We start from the raw sequence: 23,914 nt of genomic DNA, 5'->3' as shown, positions 1-23,914 counted from the left end.
TCTAATCAGACATTTGTCTTCTAAGGCGATTAGCAAACACAATGTACCATTAGAACACTGGAGTGATAGTTGATGGAAATGGGCCTCTATACACCTCTGGAGATATTTCATTAGAAACCAGACTTTTCCACCTAGAATAGTCATTTACCACATTAACAATGTATAGTGTGTATTTTTGATTAATGTTATCTTTATTGAAAAAACAGTGCTTTTCTTTGAAAAAATAAAGACATTTCTAAGTGACCCCAAACTTTTGAACGGTAGTGTATATGTATATTTTTTAGATGAGATTAATCCCTTGTCTCCACTTACTTCTCTCTCCAGGTTGCTTTCAAACTCCTCCAGGAAGTTCGTCATGGGGCCGTCGCCTTCAAAGTCGTTGAAGTGATTGTTTACCCACAGCAAGACCACCCGTGTAACCTGGAGAAGTCACATGATCAGCAGGGGTCAACATACTCGTCGCCTAGTCCTGCGTGAATTATTTATATTGCGTTTACGACCCGACCTGGAAAAGTTTATGGGTTATAAAATGTTGTATTAAAAAACGTGGGGTGTGTTTGAGTGCCTGCGTGATTGTGTGTAAAGTGTAAAAGTCAAACAGGCGTACCTTGTCCCTGAGGCTGGGGTCGTGGAACCACTCCAGGAGCTTCTTGCCCACGACCATGGGGCTGGAGAGGAAGGTCCTGTAGGTCAACAGGAAGTCCTCGATGTAGGTGGGGTCCACCACCGAGTGCTCCTCCACCAGGTGCATGGTGAGCCGCTCCGGTGTGCCCTGAGGGTCATCATCAAGGCGTTATAAAAACAATCAAAAAAAAGACAAGAACCTTCTCGCAACATGAGGAAATTCAAAAGGTATGCAGGGTGGGTTTGTAGATCGCCGTGTCACCTTGATGACGATGTGTCCCTTCCTGGTGCCGGTGCGGTCCAGCTCGCGGTGTTCCTTCACCATGACGATCTCCCCCTCCTCCTCCACCTTCTGCATGTTCTTCTCCACCTGGTTGAGGATGCAGCAGTAGTCCTGCTGGGCGATGCACACGAACTGGACCGGGCGGGGCGACAGTTAGAGACACGGTCACACTCAGCAGCCGCGTGTATCGTCAACGTGTCCAATACTCCCGTTTCTAGATCCGATAACATGAACAAACGAATTCTGCCTAGCAACTAAACTGTCCTCACATCTTCCTAATTGGGAGCGGCGTTGTACTCCATGCAGCTCGGCTCCTGATGATTAAAGGACTCAAGGAATGTCTGCAATGTTTAGGACTTTATTACCATTAAACACACGATGCCGTTCGTGTGATCTGGCTCTCTGCGTGCGCTGGCCTATTCTCTTTGAAAATGGCCTGTTTCTCACATTTAATTGGATGCTAGCGCTCCAAAGCAAAAGAGTAGGTCACAGCGGGACTTAATGGAAAAGAATATTTAGAGAATACAGCTTTTTGCAGATGGAGCGGACCCCGCTGACCCCGCTGACCCTACGGCGCCGCGCGGGAACATCTCGGGCCGAGGGTCGTCGTACCTGGCAGTCGTCCACCTTCGTCTTCATCACGCCCTTCATGTATTCCTTCTCCATGGTCGGCGACACCCCGAAACTGTTCCCCATGCACAGGATCTCTGCCCGGCCGTCGGGGTACGTCACCTCCACCGAGCCGTTCAGGATCACGGACCACGAGTCCAGCTAGAGACGGGGGTTATGAGATCAGTACGATGGTGGAAGAAAGAAAAAAAACACGACAACAACATTTTAAAATCAGATTGAGTTCAATCTTGAATATATTCCCAACATCTGGTGTCCCGTAATGAGTCAGATATTAACCCAAAATAAACCACTACAAGGGTAGAGCGCTAACAGATGGGCTGTTACTTCCCTCAGCAACACGGTGCGAGCTAAACAAAACCAGAAGAGGACGATGCAAAACCGTCAAGCTACTGTTGCAAGTCATACTTAAAACAAAACTGTTGAAATATGTGTAATACACTTTTAAAATATGTGTAATAACCCATCACTACCTCACAACACTTATCATGTGCAATATGTGACATTTTATTACGATCTGTAATTTTAAACTGTATCCAAACTGTACACACGAGCACCTTTCTTGTTCATATTACCACCTCCTGTGTCGTGTTTTCTTTAATATTTTTTCTTTCTTATTACAGTGTTATTACTAAACTGTTGACTGAGCCCTGCACTAGATGTCCAAAGGGTCTGGACTGTCGGTCTTGGCACGAATGGCAAATAAAACCTTAAACTTCAAATACTTGCTTGAAATGGAGAAAGATCTCCCTTCTTCTGCTTTTGCGGAATTAAATAAAAACAAAACGATGTCTTTAAGAATTTCTGTAAAGCAGGTATTCTCATCTTTTACCCCGGCAGCCATGTGATGCTCCCTGAAGTCTCAACGACCGGGTGTTTACAAAAGCGACCAGGCCTTAAAAGCAAATGTCTGCTCTCTATTATTCGAGTGCATCATAGAAGAAGAAGAAGAAGAAGAAGAAGAAGACGAAGAAACCATTTAATGGAAGACAAAAGATTCACGGCGTGAAGCGGGCGAGACCACGGGTTCAATTCCCCCCCGAGAGACACGCGGGCGGGAGAAGGTCGCGTGACACGGCCGGCGCACCCACCTCCTCGCCGTCGTTGAGGACGATGGTGCCGGCGCGCTCCACCACGGCGAAGACCATGACGGCGCAGAGTTCCCTCCTCACTGACATCGTCATGTTGGCGAACGCCGGCAGCTGATGCATGAACTCCAGTAGTTGCTCTGCGCGAGAGAGAGAGAGAGAGAAGGGGGGAGAGAGAGAGAGACAAATAGAGAGAGACACAGAGAGAAAGAGAGAGAGACACACAGAGACAGAGACACAGATAGAGAGAGAGAGAGAGAGAGATTGAGACACACAGAGAGAGAGAGACACAGAGAGAGAGAGAGCGAGAGAGAGAGGGGGGGTGGGGGGAGGTTAAGAAAAAAGGGGTCAAAAGAGTCTCGACAACCAGAGTAGAGGAGGAGGAGGCGGAGGAGGAGGCGGAGGAGGGGATGATGATGATGATTATGAGGAGGAGGGCCAGCGCTCATGGCAACGCTTGCGTCCCCCCCCCCCCCCTGTAGCCTCAAAACGGATCATCAACACAGTGAGTCGCCAACAGAGGAATCATTACCCGGAGAACATGAAGCCAAATATCAATCCTGTCGATATGAACCTTCGAAGCGAGCCAAGGGAAGAAAATAAAAATAAATCGCTGACACGTCACTCGGTGACCTCGGAGCGAGTTCGAGACGTCCATCGCGGGCGCCGAACACCATTTAGTGTTAGAAAGATTAGCAATTAACATACTTTATGACTCAGGAAGAGGAATCTGACCATTTAAAGAGGAAGGTAGATATTATAGATCTGGCTTATTGCTAAATGACTTCCTTATTCTACAGACTCAGAAATAAATGAGAAGTAGTTCAGATCTTCAGAGCTATCGGACATTTTATATTTCTGCTGACCAACACAATTAATCAATTATTAAAATCCCAGTTATTCATAATAATACACAGATCTCACTGTGGGAAGTACTTCTTTTGTACAAGTTGCTGTCCCTTCATAAAACATATTTTTACAAACTTGTTTTCATTGTTTTTTACGCAGCATACATTATTTTCACTTCCTTTTAGCAGAGATTTCAGAGAAGGATTTATTTTTTTATTTTTTAATAAGGCACAACTGAAACTCCTGCATGTGCACGGCTGATAAGCAAGAAAATATGTTATTTTATTATTTAGGTCAACTGCTTTAATATTGGGTGTATCTGACTGGGCGTGTCTCAACATGCGTCGTATTTATGCATTTATATATTTATATAATGCAGGGGCGCGAGACATTCTGCAGCACTGCCAAGCCTCTCTCTCTCTCTCTCTCTCAGCAGTCTGGCGTACTGGCTGACCTGTGCTTGGCATGGCAACAGCGTTGTGTGTGTGTGTGCGTGTGCATGTGTGTGTGTGTGTGTGTGTGTGAAGCTGCGGAAGCACTGAAAGTTTAATGTGCCGGGAGAGGTGAGGCGAGAGGATGTGCCGGAGTGACCTAGAAAAGCCTGCCGGCAGAGGGAGGGGTGTACCGAGTCCCGTCCCCAGCAGGGAACAACCCCGCCGGTGCTTTTGTGACGGATATCTTTAAAAATCTCAGTATTGCATAAAATAAAAAAAAGTCGATTGGATTTTTTTTATTTTTTTTTAAGTAATCACAGAGGGAATGAATTTTTCTTTTTCTTTCGGGCGCTCACCTATGTCATCGTCGGTCCGGTCCATGGGGTCCTTCTCCAGGCAGTCGCGCACGATGTCCCGGCTCATGAGGGGGTCGGACGCTCGCTCCATGTCCTCCTCGTCGTCGTCCTCCTCGGAGTCGACGGCGGTCTCCGGCAAGCCGCTCAGGTCCATGTCGCCGGGTTCGTTTTCTGTGGCCTGCGAAAGAGTGAAGCACACGAGGAAAGGAGTCAAGTCACACGCCGGACAGATTAACGCTCGAGGAGGAGGAGGAGGATTTGGTTTCTCCGTCCAACGCCAGAAGTTCGGGAGAACTACGGGGAGAAAACGTCAAAGTTCAGATGTCCATCCGCAGGTCGTGCAAACATCGCTTTAGATGGTCGACCAGATGCCTGAAAAGCAGATAATAAATTGGTAGCTGATGAGAGCCAGGGTAAAGAATCAGCGTTAATAAGGACGCAGAGGCTGAGGATGCGCACACACACACACACACACACCTGAAATCATTATCCAGTGCAAACATCCGCTGCAACACACAAGCCTCTGGAAAACCGCTGTGCAGATTTGACCCGTTTAACGAAGTGGATTCGAGGTGTTGGGCATCGTACGGGCGCGACAGGCGTCAGCGACACGTCAAAACACTCTCGCCGTGCAGAGTAACGAGCTCGTTAACTCCCCAACGTCTTCCTGTCGCCCTCAGAACGCTCCACCGGCTGCCTCCGAGCCACATCCGGTTCTCCGAGAGCACAAAGATGAAATACGACGAGCGGGGGAGAGATACACGAAGATGGGCGAGCGAAAGTTACGCAATTACTTGAGCGGAGTTCCATGCGCCATCCTCAAAGGAAGCGTTTCCATAAGTGACAGCAGACCCTCGTCGAGAGAGAGGGGGGGGGGGGAAAAGTCTCCAAATCCATCGCCACGGTGTGAACATCGAGCCCTCCTCACCTCGAGCTTCTGAATGGAAATGGAAGAAAAGGTCGCCTTCGCAAACTGCCCACAGAATCCCAGAGCCAGACGCATCTTCGCCTCCCAGACCGCCGAGTCAAGTGCCCCTCTCGCAGAAAACACCACGTCATTCCCCCCTCAAAATGCCATGTGCGGGGCTCATTCATGATTCATGCCGGTGTCCGAGTGGCCCAATCGGAGGCGTCGCCGCACCCCGGTGGGCGGAGTCAGTGGATCCGGTTGAACTCGTGAGGCCCGGAGCGGTGAGACAGGCGCAGTGTAGCTTCTCTCATAATGTAATAGATCAATAACTACAGCTGGTGCACTGAAATAACTCTGGTGGTAAAAATAAGACTGACTTCACATTCTCAGATGCATCTAAATAGTATTCCCTGAGCACTTTTTGTGCAAAAAAACTCAAACAGTTGCATATTCATCGCCCGTTTTTCTACAGATGGGCAGAGGACACACTGGACGGGTTCACTGCAAAAAATAAATCTGCAGCAAAAGAGAAGTGAGGATTCATATTCCTTTGTCGACGCCGCGGTGAATTTATTCTCCCTCACGCGCCACGTGGAGAGAATACAGGTCTCCTGTGCGCACGCCCTTTTAAATTTTTTGTTTTTTTAACGTGCGATGGGCTCCTATGCATCAAACGGCCATTAATGTGCAGTAAGCATTACAAGTCGACGGGCGATTTAGGCGTCGTTAATATTGCATCGGGGATATTCTTGGATCAATGCTTCCAAAGTCCTTCTGAAGGACCGGTTTCATGATTTATTCAGGCGCCGTGACGTGAGACTGACGTGGAGGTTAAACTATTCAAAACGGACCCCTTTTTTGCTGAGAAACAATATATATAAATAAATATATATATAAATATATAAAAATATATTTTTAAATATATATATATAAATATATATATATTGTTTCTCAGCAGAAAGGGGGTCCGTTTTGAATAGTTTAATGGACAATGGAGTATTAATCCATCACATCGCCTTTAATGCTTTGTGTGCAGAGTTAGGGGGGGGGGGGGGGAGTCAATCCTGAAGTCTGGCTGATTAAAGTAAAAGACAAAAACCATCTACGGCCTTTAGACACATCTGAGAGTTTAGTAGATTATTAAATTGAGAGGAGAAAAAAAATAGACACGACACGCTTAAAAGCTATTTGAACACGCGGCGCGGCTTCAATCGATCGGAAGCCGTCGGAGCTTTCGCTTGGCAAGTGAACTCGAGTCGAAATAAAACAGCCAACAAAAACTGTGATCCATTAAATGCTTCTTTGATGCAACGGTCACAAAAAAAAAACCTACAAAAATGTTTCCAGTTCCCTCTGAAAATAAAATAAAAGCAGCAAATGCGTGGGCATTTATGATCCCAAAAGAAAGAAGTAAAAAGAGTGACTGTGGGGATGACACATTCCTCTTCTATCAATCGGACTTGTTGTTTCAGCTCCGACTCGAGAGAGAGAGCTCACCGCCTACGAGAGGAACCGGAGGGAAGGACAGATGTGAGGAGATCACCACCGGAGAGGTCTGACCACATGAAACGAGAGAGAACGATGTACAGGGTCTGAGTGACTGAGTGTGTGTGTGTGTGTGTGTGTGTATAGCGCTTAGAGACAGAGCAGCTGATGCCACAGGTAGATTATAAGATGTTAGAGTTCCAGCAGAGGAGGATTGAGAGCCCCGAAGAAAGAAGAAGAAACAAGGCAGTGTCCTTCAGAGAGAGAGAGAGACCAAGCTAGCAGATGGCTGTGAGAGTCCGATCGCAGACTGCGGACAGGAGAGCCTGTTCAACCTGTTCCAGCCAGCTAAAGCTTAGACACACGACACACACAAACCGACACACACACACACACACACACACACACACACACACACACACACACACACACACACACACACACACACACACACACACACACACACACACACACACACACACACACACACACACACACACACACACACACACACACACACACACACACACACACACCAAGAAGAGGTCCAAACAACACAAAGTGATTGTGACTGATGCCCCCTGAGCCACAATCCCACTTACAAACACACAAATAGGCGCCCTCAGCAGGTGCCGGCGTGGGCAGCCAATGGGGCGGGGGCGCTGCGTTAAGAGGATTAGTGGCAGGGTTTGGGGCCCGTCCAGTCACGAGATCCTGTGTGTGTGTGTGTGTTCTCTTCAAGCTGAATCTTGTCTTATTTACCGCTGGTATATTTAAATCTGTATATCCGAGTCTACAGTTGCTCTCTGTAACATCATCTCATAAAGCTCCTGATCGCACGATGTCGTACGTCACAGCTCCCCGGGAGTTCTGAAGTCAGGGTGGAGGCGGGCCCGCCTGCTCGCCGCCACCGGCGTCCTATCAGAGTCTCACGGCCACTTCGTCCGCCAAGCGTTCACGTTCAACTCCCAGACGTTCTCGTTCCGCTCCAGGCCCGCGTTTGTCGTTTCAGAGGAGGTCAACACGAGCCGGGCTTCAGCTCACGGGGTGGACGACTCTAACTGACGATTAGTTGACGTCATGTTACTTAAGATATGAAATAAAGAAATACAAATACGCATTTCATTATCAAAGAGAATCATTTGATTCGACACTTCAAGAAAGATCTATATATATATATTTTTTAGATGACGATTGATACCGTTAATGTCTGTGTTCAGTTCATATAAAAGCTAGAGCTAGCAGCTGGTTAGCTTAGCGCGAGCACAGGATTTGTAAACGACCAGAAAGACACCTGGCAGCACCGCAACATACGACCAGTAGTGGCTTTGATCTCGTTTGTTTCGTCTGTACACGACGCAAAGCCTAAAAACAACAAGTTGTAATTCCAGTCTTTCTGCTGACAGCAGCTGTATTTTCATATTTTCATATTTTCATTCCAGACATGAGACGTCGCCTCGCTGAAGAACGACCGGGGTGAGGTTCAAATCTCACGTGAGCGACTTCGTGACTCAGGGGGGTGGCGGGGCGGGGTCGGGTGTCCAAACTGGGGGGGGGGGATCCAGCGCCATAAAGCCGGGGGGGGGCGTCCTTACCTGATAAATGTCTGACAGGCTGCTGCTTCCAGAGTCGCTGGTGATACTACATCCTGAGTGGCTGGAGGAGACGTGGGTCACCTGTGGGTGCAAGCCGTCGGCCAGGTGAAGTCTGCTGAAGTCTGCGGGGAGCTGCACACACACACACACACAACATACACACAGATGGTCAGTATCGGCCAGCTCCACCGTCACGGCGCATTTTTTTCCTCGTCGTCTTCCTCGCGTTTTCTTTTCCTGTTTTCGATCATTTAAAAGCGGACGCGCACGAGTCGTTACGGTGAAATGAACGAGTGGCTGGAAGAACATTGTATTTTTTTGTATTCTTTCGGGGGATGTGATCTACAAAAGAGCAGGCTTTCTTTCTTTTATTTTTATTTAAAAGTAGCCTGAAATCCTCCTCCTCCTCCTCCTCCTCCAATAAAAACATCACGGGAATACCCTCCTTAAAGCACCACGCAGTAATGGGGTAACCCTCAGTTATTCATCGTGTATAAAGTAACAGAAAGATGCATTCATTATATTTAAAGGCGCAGATGATTACAACTGTGTGTGTGTGTGTGTGTGTGTGTGAAGAACTACTGGACATGTCGGCGTTGGAGCTAAAACGACACTTTCCAAGTAAAGACGACACATTTTCCTGGCGGCAGCTTCTTAAATATGAGAATCGAGCACTTTTTTCGCTGTTTTTTTATTGTTATACATTCTATATGTTGGTGATTTGGCCCAGGAGGTCAACATCTTGGGCATTTCTCACTATTTTTGGACATTTAAGTGAGAAAACGATCATCAATAAACTTGACCGGCACACTTATCCAGAAGTAAACTCTACTTTGCATTTAACGGATATCTAGTCGGAGAGATTTGATATTGTAATGAAATTAGCAGCATTCTTTTAATGCCTCACTGGGTACAGGACATATCTTTATTTAACCATATCCAAAGTCCTTTACATGTTAACACAACGTTGATTTATAATCTGTAAATATATTATTCTACATGGGCATAACACATGGTGTTCCTGAAAAAACCCATCAAATCTGACTAGAAAGCCACTGGGATGAAATATGAATGGAATCAAACTGTGTGAACCGGTACATGGAGTCTTATGGATGTAAATATTTTATGGCCAAATGTTTTATTTACCAACATATATCTGATACGCAGCAGGGAGGCCGCGCCGCGTCGCTTTAAACTCCACTTCTGGCTGCGGCAGATCATCAATATTTTCTTTTATTTATTTTTTACACCTAAAATTAAAATACGGCCCGATGTTAAAACTCGGTTGCTCCGTTCATCGCGTGACATCAGAGCCGAATCTAAACATCTACAGCAGGGGTGTCAAACTTATTTTCACCGTGGGCCACAGCAGCATCATGGCCGCCCACTTAAAGGGCCGGAAACTCTTTAGAAGCTCCTCGAACATAATGTTAAATATCTCTCTTTGCATTTGAGTGTAGACATAATGTAGATAAGAAAATGTCTCTAATTTTAAAACATAAATCCATTATATTTGAAACCTTCAAAAATAAAAGCATGGGAAATGTTGCTTCAATTTCTTTAAGGAAAGCGGTCAGGGGCCACATAAAATGATGCGGGGGGCCGGATTTGGCCCGCGGGCCTTGTGTTTGACACCTGTGATCTACAGGGAGGGACTTTTAACTCTGTTTTTACATGCTGCATTTCAGATGTGGAGCGTAAACACGGTTTAAGAGCATTGAAGGAATTTAAATGTTTCTTCTTGATCGTAAAAACTTTGAAACCAGCGATGAATTTCATCGAAAAAAGAAGAAAAAAAACTAAATTAGCTCGACACCGCGCAGCCGGTGCAGGCGTCAGCCAGACTTTAAGCTCTTCTTCTCTGAAGTGTAAAAGGTAAAAACGTTCTCCGAGGAGCAGCCTGGGTGTCATCCGTCTTTAAAAAAAAACTTTTTTGCTGTACACAGCTCCGCGGCCTCCGTGCCTCGGGGACTTTTTGGACACGAGGTCCTCGCTTGGATGACAAATGGGAAACCGTGGATGGAAATCCGCATCGGGAGGTTCATTTGCAAGTAAATGGGCCGCCGCCGTCATCTGCTCTTGAACGTCACACGCCCCGAACCACTCGGCGGTTAATTAGTTTTGGAAATCGTTTCACATATTGGAAACCACTTTTTTTTCGACGAGTTCTCTCAATATTCAAACGCTCCGCTCTTTGAGACGGATCGTGAATACGGCCACGGTGGAAATTTGAAGCAGCTCGGGAGGCGCGGCGACCTTTTTCCCCCCGAAAATGAGAAAATAAGACGCATCCGTCCACGAGGCGTCCTCCGTGATCGTCACGTGACAAGAGACCGAGAGCCAGACGGCGGCACCGGGGTGCAGTTCGACTACTCCGTGTCAAAGATTGCCATCGCGTTTAATTATCCGGCTGGCTGCACGAAGCAAAGCGGTGGAGCGGCGGGCCAATGCAGGCGCAGGCCCCGCCCCCCTCCCTTCCCCTCCCCCCTCAGACTAATATCTCCCATCCCCTCGTCTGGTCGACTTCACGCCTCCAGCTGACTTCCGCGTGGTTATTATTGCTGGCCGGGCGTTTATTGCGCCGCGTGATGAATCTCTTTGTCCGTCTCGCCGCTGAAGCCTCGTCCCGTTTCCTCACGATCACTTTTTTCGGAAGCTGAACAGATTTTTGGGAAAGCGGAAAAATCATATCTCTGATGTAATGCAAACCCCAGGAGTGGAGCTACGGCCGTGACCATTTATATCTATTACCTGACATCTTCCTCTTATATTATTTTTTCTTCCGTTTGGTCACAATTACAAAAATATAGAATATCATCTGCATATTATTGTGCCGTCAGGCTGCAGAAACAAACAGCTGACAATACAAATGTAATCACTACCGTGTGTATATATGTTGTATTCCTCTGTACACCGTAATTTTCTCTGGCCCTCTCCCAAATTTGCAGACAGACGAATTGTATAGCCGAATGTCGTCTTTCAACCGCTGGCTGTCGAGGTGGTGCCCAGCGAATAATGTGGGCTACGTAGACAACTGGAAGACTTTCTGGGGAAAACCTGATCTGATGAGGAGAGACGGCATTCATCCCACGTTGGACGGAGCGCGTCTCATTTCTGCGAATATGACCAAGTTGATCACCGGACTTAATCTATGACAACCCAGGGTTCAGATCAGGAACCGGGAGCAGAGTTGTAGTTTAACACCCTTCTCTGCTCTTCCATTCGAGCAGTTACCCACCCTTGACTTTAGAGTAGAGACTGTGTCTGTCCCACGGCCACTTCAATTAAATAAATCAAAAGTAAGCAGAAGAGGAGTCGTACACAATAACCTTATACAAGTTAACACAATTATTTCAGCAGTGCAACAAAATAGGTCTATTAAATGTGGTCTCCTAAATATTCGATCTCTGTCATCTAAAGCTGTGTTACTGAATGATTTAATATCAGATAATCACATTGATTTATGTTGCCTAACTGAAACCTGGCTGAGCCATGAAGAATATGTCTGCCTGAATGAATCGACTCCTCCAAGTCATATTAATACTCACATTCCTCGAGGCACCGGTCGAGGAGGTGGAGTAGCAGCCATCTTTGAATCGAGCCTATTAATTAATCCTCAACCAAAATTACACTACACCTCATTTGAAAGCCTTGTTCTTAGTCTTTCACATCCAACCTGGAAAACACTACAGCCAATTCGATTTGTGATTCTGTACCGCCACCAGGTCCATATTCAGAGTTTATATCTGAATTCTCAGAATTTATATCAAGTTTGGTTCTTAAAACCGATAAAGTTATTATTGTTGGAGATTTTAATATCCATGTGGATGTTGATAATGATTGCCTTAGTGCTGCATTCATCTCCTTGTTGGACTCGATTGGCTTCTGTCAGAGAGTACAGAAACCCACTCACAGCTTTGGCCACACGCTTGATCTTGTTCTTACTTATGGCGTGGACATTGAGCATTTGAACGTCTTCCCACAGAATCCTCTTCTGTCAGACCACAACCTCATAACTTTTGAATTTATACTACCGGAGTGTACTCCGTTAGTCAAAAGTTTCTACACTAGATGTCTAACTGATAGTGCTGTAGCTAAATTTAAAGAAGCGATTCCTTCTGTATTTGATTCGATACCACGCCTCAATATAACAGAGGACTCCTGGTCTAACTTTAGTCCGTCCCAGATTGATCATCTTGTTGACAGTGCCATAGGCTCTCTGAGAATGACACTGGACTCGATAGCCCTCTGAAGAAGAAGACAGTGAGGAAGAGGAGGTTTGCTCCTGGTATAACCCTCAGACCAAACTGAAGCAACGTCACGAAAGCTTGAACGCATATGGCGCTCAACTAATCTCAAGAATCCCGCTTAGTTTGGCGAGATAGTCTTAAAACATATAAGAAGGCCCTCCGTAATGCCAGAGCAGCCTATTACTCATCAATAATAGAAAAATAAAACAACCCCAGGTTTCTCTTCAGCACTGTAGCCAGGCTGACAGAGAGTCACAGCTCTGTGGAGCCGAGCATTCCTATAAACCTTAGTGGTAATGACTTTATGAACTTCTTTAATGAAAAGATTTTAACTATTAGGACAAGATTAATAATCTCTTGCCCATAACCAGTGCCAATCTGTCCTCAAGTGGAATGGCCTTGGAAACCGCTGTATGCCCTGGTGTATATTTGAGGATTTTCTCCTATCAACCGTGACCAATTATTTTCAACGGTTTCTACTTCAACACGCCTACCTGTCTCTTGGACCCCATCCCGACGAGGCTGCTTAAAGACGTTTTGCCTTTAATTGGCGGCTCTCATTAGATATTATCAATGTGTCTCTGCTAACAGGCCACGCACCACACTCCTTCAAGGTGGCTGTTATTAAACCTCTCCTGAAGAAGCCCACTGTGGATCCAGAGGTATTGGCTAACTACAGACCGATCTCTAACCTCCTTCCTCTCCAAGATCCTTGAGAAAGTGGTCGCAAATCAGTTGTGCGACTTTCTACATCATAATAGTTTATTTGAGAAATTTCAATCAGGATTTAGAAAACACCACAGCACCGAGACGGCACTGGTGAAAATTACAAATGACCTCTTAATGGCAGCAGATAAAGGACTCCTCTCTGTCCTGGTCTTGTTAGACCTTAGTGCTGCATTCGACACCATTGACCATGACATCCTGTTACAGAGACTGGAGCAGTCGATTGGCATTTCAGGCACGGCACTAATTTGGTTTAAATCCTATTTATCAGATCGATCTCAGTTTGTATTTGTAAACGATGACGCCGATAACCACCAACGTTAATCACGGAGTTCCACAAGGTTCTGTGCTTGGACCAATTTTATTTACCTTATACATGCTTCCTTTGGGCAATATTATCAGGAAACACTCCATAAACTTTCATTGTTATGCAGATGACACTCAACTATATTTATCGATAAAACCAGAGGAGAGCAACCAACTCTGTAAAATTCAAGCATGTCTTAAAGACATAAAACATGGATGACCTGCAACTTCTTGATGTTAAACTCAGACAAAACCAAAGTAATTTTAATCGGCCCTGAGCACCTCAGAGATCAATTATCTGGTGATGTGGATTCTGTAGACGGCATTGCCCTGGCATCCAACACCACTGTAAAGAATCTTGGCGTTATCTTTGATCGGGACTTGTCCTTTAACTCCCACGTAAAGCAAATCTCAAGGACTGCATTCTTTCATCTACGTAATATTTCAAAAATCAGGCACATCTTGTCTCAAAAAGATGCAGAAAAATTGGTTCACACTTCGAGACTGGATTACTGCAACTCCTTATTAGCAGGCTGCTCTAATAAATCTCTTAGGTCCCTCCAGTTGATCCAGAATGCTGCAGCTCGTGTTCTCACTAAAACTAAGAAAAGAGATCACATCACTCCTGCACTAGCTGCTCTGCACTGGCTCCCAGTAAAATCAAGAATCACTTTTAAAATTCTTCTTAACCTACAAAGCCTTGATTGGTGATGCTCCATCATATCTTAAGGAGCTTGTCGTACCATATTGCCCCACTAGAGAGCTACGCTCACTAAATGCGGGACTACTTGTAGTTCCTAGAGTCTTAAAAGTAGAATGGGAGCCAGAGCCTTTAGTTATCAAGCTCCTCTTTATGGAACCAGCTTCCAATTTCAGTCCGGGAGGCAGACACAGTCACCTCGCTTAAGAGTAGACTTAAGACCTTCCTCTTTGACAGAGCTTATAGTTAGGGCTGAATCAGGTTTGCCCTGGTCCAGCCCCTTGATATGCTGCTATAGGCTTATAGCTTCCGGGGACGTTTTAGGATGCACTGAGTACCTATCTCCTCTTTTTCTCTCCTTAAGGATGAATTTTCATCTCTCAATCACACGTTACTAACTCTGCTTTCTCCCGAAGTCCTTTTGACTTTACGTCTCATGGCGTCATCGGATCCTATGAGACGGCATAGATCCTATCTGCCTGATGGATCGCCTGGGTCGTGGAATTCCTGCTCATGACTACGCCACTGTCCTGTTGAGACTCCGCCCACTCCTCCTCCCCACCGCCATCTGCCTGATGGATCGTGGAGGTCTCCATCGTGGAATATGCCTACTATGAACTATTCATACACTCTGTCATATTCATTGAATGTATTTTAACTCTAAATCTGTCCTTCTGTACACATTACATCTATTGCATCTGTCCATCCTAGGAGAGGGATCCTCCTCTGTTGCTCTCCTGCAGGTTTCTTCCCTTTTTTTCCCCCCTGAAGGGTTATTTGGGAGTTTTTCCTGGTCCGATGTGAGGTTTTGGGGCAGGGATGTCTATGTGTACAGATTGTAAAGCACTCCGAGACAAATTTGTAATTTGTGAAATTGGGCTATACAAATAAACTGAATTGAATTGAATTGTATATTTAATATTGTTATTTTATTTTGATCTTTTATTACTGCTCTAATGTGCACCCGCTGCTGTGATCCTGCAATTTCCCCACTGTGGGACTAATAAAGGATGATCTAATCTCATCTATTATTAAGAATTTTTAATAATATCCCTTAAAAAAAAAGAAATAATGCAGATAGGAAGCACTGCTGCTCATTGGGAATCAAATAAAAACCTCAATGTCAATTAAATGTGGTAATTATTAACATTTTCTGAACAGTTTGAGTGCACCCATGGTAAATTAATTCCATATTCTCATTATTCAGAGTTCAGGACCAGGCATGTGGCTTTTGTCAATATTGGGCCATCTCACCAGCCGCCGGAGTGGTTTATACATTATTAATAATAATACACCCCCCCCCCCCTGGTTTCCACAACCAGCAACAACCCCCCATAAAACAGCAAGCCCCGCCCCCTCCACCCCCAGGAAAGAGGGAGATATAAAGGGAAGGCGGGACAGCGGGATCAAGGGAGCGGATGATAAACACTTAATCCTTTCTCTCCGCTCATGGAGGTCATCGGTCGACCGATGAGCCCGTCTCTGCGCCGCGTTGACCTCTTCGGCCCGGCGGTGCGCAGGAGACCGGGCCAAGATGGACGCCGGCACAACGGTACCGACGCACGTCCTCTCATCACGCCGTGGCAACCAGACAGCGACGCATGTAGGCAGCATCTGGACTTCCTGAGCCTCGCGGATCAAGAGATTAAATTATGAATTATTTTAAACTCGACGTAAATGAACATGTGAATATAACAAATGTCCATGAATTTTCCACAACTTTTATGATGTAAGTTTTTTCCAGGACTGGAAATGACCATTTTAAAATTCCATGACCGTACGAACCCTGGAAGAAGAAGAAGAAGAAGAAGAAGAAGAAGAAGAAGAAGAAGAAGAAGAAGAAGAAGAAGAAGAAGAAGAAGAAGAAGAAGAAGAAGAAGAAGAAGAAGAAGAAGAAGAAGAAGAAGAAGAAGAAGAAGAAGAAGAAGAAGAAGAAGAAGAAGAAGAAGAAGAAGAAGAAGAAGAATAATAAGAAGAAGAAGAAGAAGAAGAAGAAGAAGAAGAAGAAGAAGAAGAAGAAGAAGAAGAAGAAGAAGAAGAAGAAGAAGAAGAAGAAGAAGAAGAAGAAGAAGAAGAAGAAGAAGAAGAAGAAGAAGAAGAAGAAGAAGAAGAAGAAGAAGAAGAAGAAGAAGAAGAAGAAGAAGAAGAAGAAGAAGAAGAAGACTTCTCCTGTGCAACAAATCTCCAGAAACTATGTTTTCTGACACCGTTTTCATAAAACTGCCCGTTGCTAACAAGGTTATCAGGATGACGGCGACGCCGCGTCAAGTGAATAAAGACAAACATGGATAATGGGGGCGTCTGGTCCGCTTTTATCCGCGTTATTATCCCGGCGAGCCTGAACCGTATGGGCCTGCGTCTGCGTCAATCCCTCAAAGAAATGATCAAAGATAAGGAGACAGCGTTTACGGTCAAGTCATCACCACCACCACAGATAAAGCCGCCAACGTCCGTAAAAAACACCGTAATGAATCAACGCCGGTCGGGGCCCGGTTTGCGGTAAAGAGCGTAAACCTCGGGTCTCCAGAAAAAGAAAGGATAAGCAAACGGGGGGGGGGGGGGGGGGAAATGGGCCGTATAGCGGGAGCCAATGGGAGCCCGCCACGGTGATGTCATCGCTGTAATATGAGCGGCCGGCTGTTATTGACTCGGCCCGTGCCGGGTTTCCTGCTGGGATGAATTCATATTTACACTCGTCTCCATTCATATGCCGAGAACACGAGAAAAGAAAGGAGGAGCGAGAGGGAGAAGAAGGTGAAGAGTCCATCGATCTTCCCGGTGAAAAATGGCAAAACCCAGTTTTACTCATTTCTTCCCCAAGTTCAGACCAACTTGCGCGCCAAAATCATTGCACTCTTGTTTATTAATATTTGATATAATTGCCATTCTTGTTAACTCTTTGGCACGTCGGCTTGTTTTTGTTTTTCCGACTCGAGGTGTGTGTGTGTGTGTGTGTGTGTGTGTGTGTGTGTGTGTGTGTGTGTGTGTGTGTGTGTGTGTGTGTGTGTGTGTGTGTGTGTGTGTGTGTGTGTGTGGGCTGTAGAAACCATCCCATCCCGCCAGTAACACATCGCCGAATTAGAACGACACGCTATATTTGACAGAACTTGCCATAGACACCCTCAAATCAACACCGTATGGATATGTTTGAAGCGTGTGAAGAAGATACCGCTCACTCGGCCGACCGCTTTTCTGAAGATTCCTGGAGAACCGGCCGAATCGATGTGGAAAGCGCCATTTCGATGAAGGTAGATTACTACAGTCATGCTGTATCCACGCAGTCGGAGGAGGGCTCGTATCGAGGTGTAATCGGCATAAAGAAGCAACGGGCAACCAATCACAGAGCGGATAGAGGAGGACTGCATCCAGCGCATGAATCACATCAGAGAGGTTATCAGATAAATTGCTCTGTTTTGTTTACCATCTTTTTGAAGACGTTCAGACATGCAATCATGTAGTTTCTTTGAGAAATGCATCCGATACACAAGCAGAGAGAGAGAGAGGGAGGGGGGGAGAGAGAGAGAGAGATATATAGGGAGGGGAGAGAGAGAGGGGGAGAGAGAGGGGGGGAGAGGGGGGGGAGAGAGGGAGAGAGAGAGAGAGGGAGGGGGAGAGAGAGAGAGAGGGAGGGGAGAGAGAGAGGGGGAGGGAGACAGAGAGAGAGGGGGAGAGAGAGAGAGAGGAGAGGAGAGAGGGAGGAGAGAGGGAGGGGAGAGAGGGGAGAGGGAGAGAGAGAGGAGAGAGGGAGGACAGAGGGAGGGGAGAGAGAGGAGAGAGGGAGAGAGAGAGGAGAGAGAGAGAGAGAGAGAGAGAGAGAGAGAGAGAGAGAGGGTGAGAGAGAGGGGGGGGGGAGAGAGAGGGAGGGGGGGGGGAGAGAGAGAGATAAGGCCTCCCTGCTGCATAAACTAGGAGGAAGCAGGGTGAGACGTGTCATCACCAATGACACGTCCATGACTATTAAAGGAGGATTAAGGTGATTTTGTTCCCCTCCTCCCCTCGGCATCCGTGCTCTGCGATCCAGGAACCGTCCATCATTGTGATGTACGGCCCTGCCTCTCTCTCTGTGTGTGTGTGTGTGTGTGTGTGTGTGTGTGTGTGGCCCCCGACGTGTGAGCGATGCCAGCGGCGCTGACAGCCGATCTATCCGTTTACCGTTCGGTAGCAGACGAGCCGAGGCCTCCAGCACCACGGACAGCGGCACCAGCAGCGGGAGGGGCCGACACACACACACACACACACACACACACATAATACCAAGTGCCTTCTTGTAATCACGGTCTGGGTTTTAGCAGCGCCTGTAGAGGTGAGGAGGTGCAGTAACACACATGACATCACCTCCCATCGAACCACTGGGGTGTATGAATGCTGCTTCATCTTCTCCCTCTTCTTCTTCTTCCTCTTCCTCTTCCTCTTCTTCCAATGCAAAAGACACCTGGCGTGATTCATTTTATGGGAACATATTAGGGACCTAACAATCAGATAGTGTCATGTCAGTGCGTCGTTAAACATAACGAGGGCAGAGACATCAGCCGTTAAAAACACACGTACACACACTCAGTTTGTGTGTGTGTGTGTGTGTGTGTGTGTGTGTGTGTGTGTGTGTGTGTGTGTGTGTGTGTGTACGCGCCTTGAGCCAACGGGAAAGCACACCATTACGCATCAATAAGTAGCCTCCAATGTGTCGTATTCAAAGTTGGATTTGTTTCCACTTCTTTTCATTTTTTTTTTAAACACTTGATAAACCTCCATATTTTTTTTCCGTGAACAGTCTGGCTCTCACGAGATCAATAAAAAATAAGAAATGCGGGTGCGCATATCCGCGCGAGTGACAGCGAGCACATGGCGGACGTTTCTAGTGCAACACACCGACACACACACACACACACACCGGAGGCTCGACGTGCACACACTGATCTCCAGCCCTGCCCGACGTCCATTCACCCCGCGGGGGGTCGATGTAGAAACCCGATGCGCATCCGTGACATCCGGCCGGTAATCATATCCATAAATGAGAGAAGAGAAAGATGGAGAGATGTGGAGAGAGAGAGAGAGACGTGGGCTACTCACCGGGCTCTGGCTCGGGACTCCATTGCCGTCTGATGCCGCTAACGGTTTCATCCTGGAGAGAGAGAGCTTCTCCGGGCTAACACACCCCGGAGCTGCCCGACGCGCTACGGCACAGACCCCCCATCTCCCTCTCTCTCCCCCTCCCTCGCCTCTGGAAAGGAGGCGGCGGCTTGACAGCTTTCTTTTGGGGGGGGGGGGGGGACTATCCGCTGTCTCTCCGCCCGATTAGAGTCTCAACACCGACTCCCGGTTCCTGCCTTCCTTGCAGCGTCCCCGCTGCTCGCCACGGAAATAGCTTAAAAACCACAGAGGATGAACAAAAAGAAACAAAAATGTATCCGAGCGAAGACGACCGAGCTTCTCTCTCTTCCCCTCTCTCTCTCCACGCACCTGTCAATCCCCGGTCGGAGCGGCGTGCAGAAAACAGGGGAAATTTAAAAAAAGATGAGAAAAATGGCTGACAACACTTTCACTCACGTCTGCTCCCTCCGCCTACTCTCTCTCTCTCTCTCTCTCTCGTTCTCTCCCTCCCGCTCCCGAAAGTAAAATGCCACACACACACACACACACACACACACACATTCACACACACGCCTTTATGCACCATTACATTATTTGGAGACCGAGACGCTTGCAGCCTCCACCGAGGTACTGTGCGTTAAAGCCAGGGGTTTGTTTGTAAGGGAGGAGGAGGAGGGAGGAGGGAGAGAGGGGGTGGGTGGGATGTGTGTCACGGGTAAAGGAGGGGAGGGGTGGTGCTGGAGGGGGGCGGGGCGTAAGGACCTCCTCCCTGCCAGACGGTGATGCTGTAAGAGCTGCGCCCCTCTGGAGGGCTTACAACACCCCCACAGAGAGATGGAGAGAGAGAGAGAGAGGAGGGGGAGAGCTGGTGCACATGTCGAGAGGGTGGGAGGAAGAAAGGCCACCGTTAGATGAAAAAAGGAGAAGAAGAAAGGTGGAAGGACGGGCGATGGAGGGATGAAGAGAGGAGGAGAGCACAGTGTGTGTGTGTGTGTGTGTGTGTGTGTGTGTGTGTGTGTGTGTGCGCGTAATGCCATTATCACGCTCACTTCGGCACAAGAGCCGGTCGGCATGGTAACGGAGTAAAGGGAAAGCCATTTCCTGGGTGGGGGAGACAGAAACGGAGACAGCAGCACTTCCTCTTGAGAGAGAGAGAGAGAGAGAGAGTGGGTAAAAGAGGCAGAAAGAGAGAGAGAAAGGGGGAAGAGAGTAGCATCGCTTCTTATGGGATAAAGAGAGTAAAATCAGCTGAAAGTATTCAAAGGGAGCACATGAGGCTGGCAGCGATGATGTCACTCTGCCACTGTCACTCAGCTGCAATAGCCCCCCCCCCCGCCTCACACAGCCTCGAGGGCTTCTAGTTGCTGTGGCGACGGGAGCATCGAGACAAGGCGAAATGGAGGGAGGGAAGGTCGACGAGCGTGTGTGTGTGTGTGTGTGTGTGAAATAGAAGTGGCAATAGACTCCCACTTCACCTTCACTCAGCTGGAGTACAATGAGCAGCAGCGTCACGACAAACAAACAGCACATAAACACACCACGGCGAAAGAGAGGGGGGTAAGAATATAATGCGTGTCTGTGTGTGTGTGTGTGTGTGTGTGTGTGTGTGTGTGTGTGTTCTCGGGTTCCAGAGACCCTGGATATTGGATCCACAGGCGGTCCCACGTACGAAGGTCTCCTGGCAGACGGAGACACGAGGACGCCGCTTCAAAAAAGGACCGAAAGACGTCGTCACCGGCAACAGTGGAGGGGAGGGGCTCCAGAGGCAGAGACGACACACACAAGGTGCCGCTCACACGTCACACGCAAAGACACCACGTCGATTCATGAATTCAGCTCACAACCGAGACACAAAGAACATAACGCTTCATCAAGAAGTGTCGCGTTGTCATTTTGTCCTTTAGAAAAAAGACGTGACGACTGAAGTCCTTTACGTCACCGCGTGAAGCCGTGCTATTCTGCCCGGTAACAAACGGAACACTGAACCGTGATCCCAGCGCTAAAACTCAGACGACTAGACGATTGATTAACTGTTCGAGTCGTTCATCGACAGTTCGCCGATCCATATGCTGTTCAGATTATATTTTTACCTTCGCATTGAAAATGCGGAAGGTTATGTTTTGATCACCGTGTATTTATTTATTTATTTATATGCCTGTTAATCGCATAACACAAAAAGTATTAAACCGAATCGCATGAAATTTGGTGGGATGATTGGTTATTATCCAGGGACCATTTGATTCGATTTTGGGATCAATCGGGTCAAAGGTCAAGGTCATGAAAAGGTCAAAATCTTCTTTTTACCATAGCACGGTCAATTTCTATCCAATTGGCATGCAACTAATACCAACATGTTCATAATTCAATGCCCAATCTTGTGATATGCGAAGGTATGCGCTCTACCGAGTGCCCGTTGTAGTTTATTTTATTGTGATGTTGAAGCATCGGACTGCTTTTTGTTGCTATTTTACAGCTTGAAAAGAAAGGTTTAAAAAGCAACAGAGTGCGAAAAAATGATTAGTAGTTGCAGCTCGGCATTAAATCATAAACGAGAGCCGCGACGCTGAATCGGAGGTAAAACGTGGTCGTACACACATTGTACACACAATGTACACACAATGTACACACACTCACATGCAACAATATATATATAAAACAATAACGGCAAATCCAATAACCAACGAAGCATCTGAGCTTTGTGTCATGCTGGGAGAGACAATGCCTGGGGAGCAGCGCTCACTGGTTTTGGAGCTGCTCCAGTCCAGAGTAATGGGGGGAGCTGAGTGGGAGGAGATGAAGAGGGGGGGGGGCGAAGCCCCGGGATGACATCACCTCTCCTGCCCCCGAGCCATGATGTAATGTATCACCACACCCGCAAAAAAAAAAGAAGCTCAGGTGCTTTGCCGTGCAGCCGGGTCATTAACGTCTCCAACGACCGCCGGAGGGGGAGGAGAGGGGCATCATTACATCACCGCGGCAACGGGCTTGTGCCTGGGGAATATCAGACCTTCCTGCCACTCCCCCCCTCATCCCCATCCTCCTCCCCCTCCCCCCTTTGTTTTAAAAAGCGTTCTCGGAACAAACAAGCCAATTAATCATTTTTTCCTCACCCACTAATCACGGGCTACATGTAAATGGAGAAGAGGGGGGCGGGCAGGGGGGGGGTCGATCTTATGAGGACGGTGACGTGAAAAATGATGCTTGAGAGTAACGTTAATGCCTTAATAGCAGCGTGTGCTATATGCATGAGTGAGGGTGAAGCGGGTGGGCGGGGCCTCGGCCCGTGAAGCCGGCTGCTGCTCTCAGGGGTCGTGAAAAAATAAAATAAATCATTACGCCGCTGGGTGTCACGTGGTGAAAGAAAAACAAACCCATCACACGTGGAAAAGTCGGCCATCCACCTTCCTTGTATCTCCTTAACTCCACCCTTCAAGTTGATGAATGGCGTCCGTATGACGGAGAGCCGGCGGAGCGAGGCGAGGTGTTTCTGCGTTCCCATCACGACGCGGGCGAGATTTTTTTTTTAAACACGGTAAAGCGATGAGGAGCGATGATGTCATCGTTCACTTCAGACAGATGCTCTCCCCAAAAATAAGCCATAAACAAACCAACATGTCACATCCTGGACCGCTCGGCCGGGACTCAGCAGCTCGCCTCCTTACTCAGAAGTCCGTGTACCGGGACTTTAATGAGTTTTACCCAAAAGCATCTAAAAAAAAAAAAAAGGGTTAAATGATGCAGAGTGGCAAAACTGATTTAATTTCTCTTTCGGCAAAACATTACATTAATCGAAATGAAGTGAAAATCACTCACACAAAAGAATATGATTGGATATGATTGAGTGTTTCTGGACGTTTTACACATAGATTTTGGGGTTTCTATTTCGAGTCTACAAATCGAGTCAACCCTGACAACGCGCTCGTCTATTTCTGCAGACTTGTTTCCCTCGTCCGTGGCACTTCAGTCCCTGAAGATCTTTGATAACTGGTTAAAAATAAAAGAAATCGTTTCATTAAAAAGAAGAAAAAAAAATTTAAGCACACATTACTCAACAGAGTTAATAAAGCAATACATTCAGCTGCAGATCAATACGTAGTATTTACAACTGCAGGGCGACGCCGTGGTAAACAAACTGCAGGGACTGAGTTGAGGTGCGATGGCGTGGCTGAATTATGTATTATAATGAATAAAATATCGAGGCTCGGATGCATGTCGGCCGGATCAATACTCTCACGGGAAATCTTTTTGACGATAAGAACAACGCGCGGCGTTTGCCGCTGACGGCGTAGGATACAGATCAGTTTAATGTATAACCAAGAACAACAGGATATCACATAAGCCAGAAAAAAAAATGTGTGGACTAATGGATTTTCAGGACTTTCCCAGGACTTTTCACCAAATTTCCATGACCAAACTGAAATCTCAGTATAAACATGAAGAATTTAGAAAATTTCGCGTATTCAGAGCGTACGCCGGCTGACATTTTGAGCGTCTTTCTTTAAAAAACATATTAATTATTTCAAACTCGGCGTAAATGATGTGATAACAAATTTCCATGACTTTTCCCAAACTTTAATGATTTAAGTTTTT

The 23,914-nt window shown here is 46.9% G+C and overlaps 1 protein-coding gene across 7 annotated transcripts in view; it reads right to left on the bottom strand.

The window, feature by feature from the left end:
- Positions 1 to 23,914, bottom strand: part of rapgef2b (Rap guanine nucleotide exchange factor 2b) — a 109,650-nt gene that overhangs the window by 19,343 nt on the left and 66,393 nt on the right. For 4 of the 7 annotated variants that reach the window (XM_056439697.1, XM_056439698.1, XM_056439695.1 and 1 more), the window contains exons 7-13: positions 8,255 to 8,386; positions 4,265 to 4,442; positions 2,629 to 2,765; positions 1,520 to 1,678; positions 887 to 1,039; positions 608 to 772; positions 313 to 420 (exon numbers count right to left, since the gene is read on the bottom strand). In XM_056439697.1, the coding sequence (XP_056295672.1) occupies positions 313 to 420; positions 608 to 772; positions 887 to 1,039; positions 1,520 to 1,678; positions 2,629 to 2,765; positions 4,265 to 4,442; positions 8,255 to 8,386 (1,032 nt within the window). Of the gene's footprint in view, positions 1 to 312; positions 421 to 607; positions 773 to 886; positions 1,040 to 1,519; positions 1,679 to 2,628; positions 2,766 to 4,264; positions 4,443 to 8,254; positions 8,387 to 18,571; positions 18,751 to 19,303; positions 19,445 to 23,914 lie in introns of those variants that run through there. The other 3 variants (XM_056439701.1, XM_056439700.1, XM_056439699.1) reach the window with 3 other exon arrangements.

This window comes from Pseudoliparis swirei, chromosome 19 (assembly GCF_029220125.1).
Source record: "Pseudoliparis swirei isolate HS2019 ecotype Mariana Trench chromosome 19, NWPU_hadal_v1, whole genome shotgun sequence".
NCBI lineage: Eukaryota > Metazoa > Chordata > Actinopteri > Perciformes > Liparidae > Pseudoliparis > Pseudoliparis swirei.
This window is presented reverse-complemented; position numbering and strand designations above follow the sequence as displayed.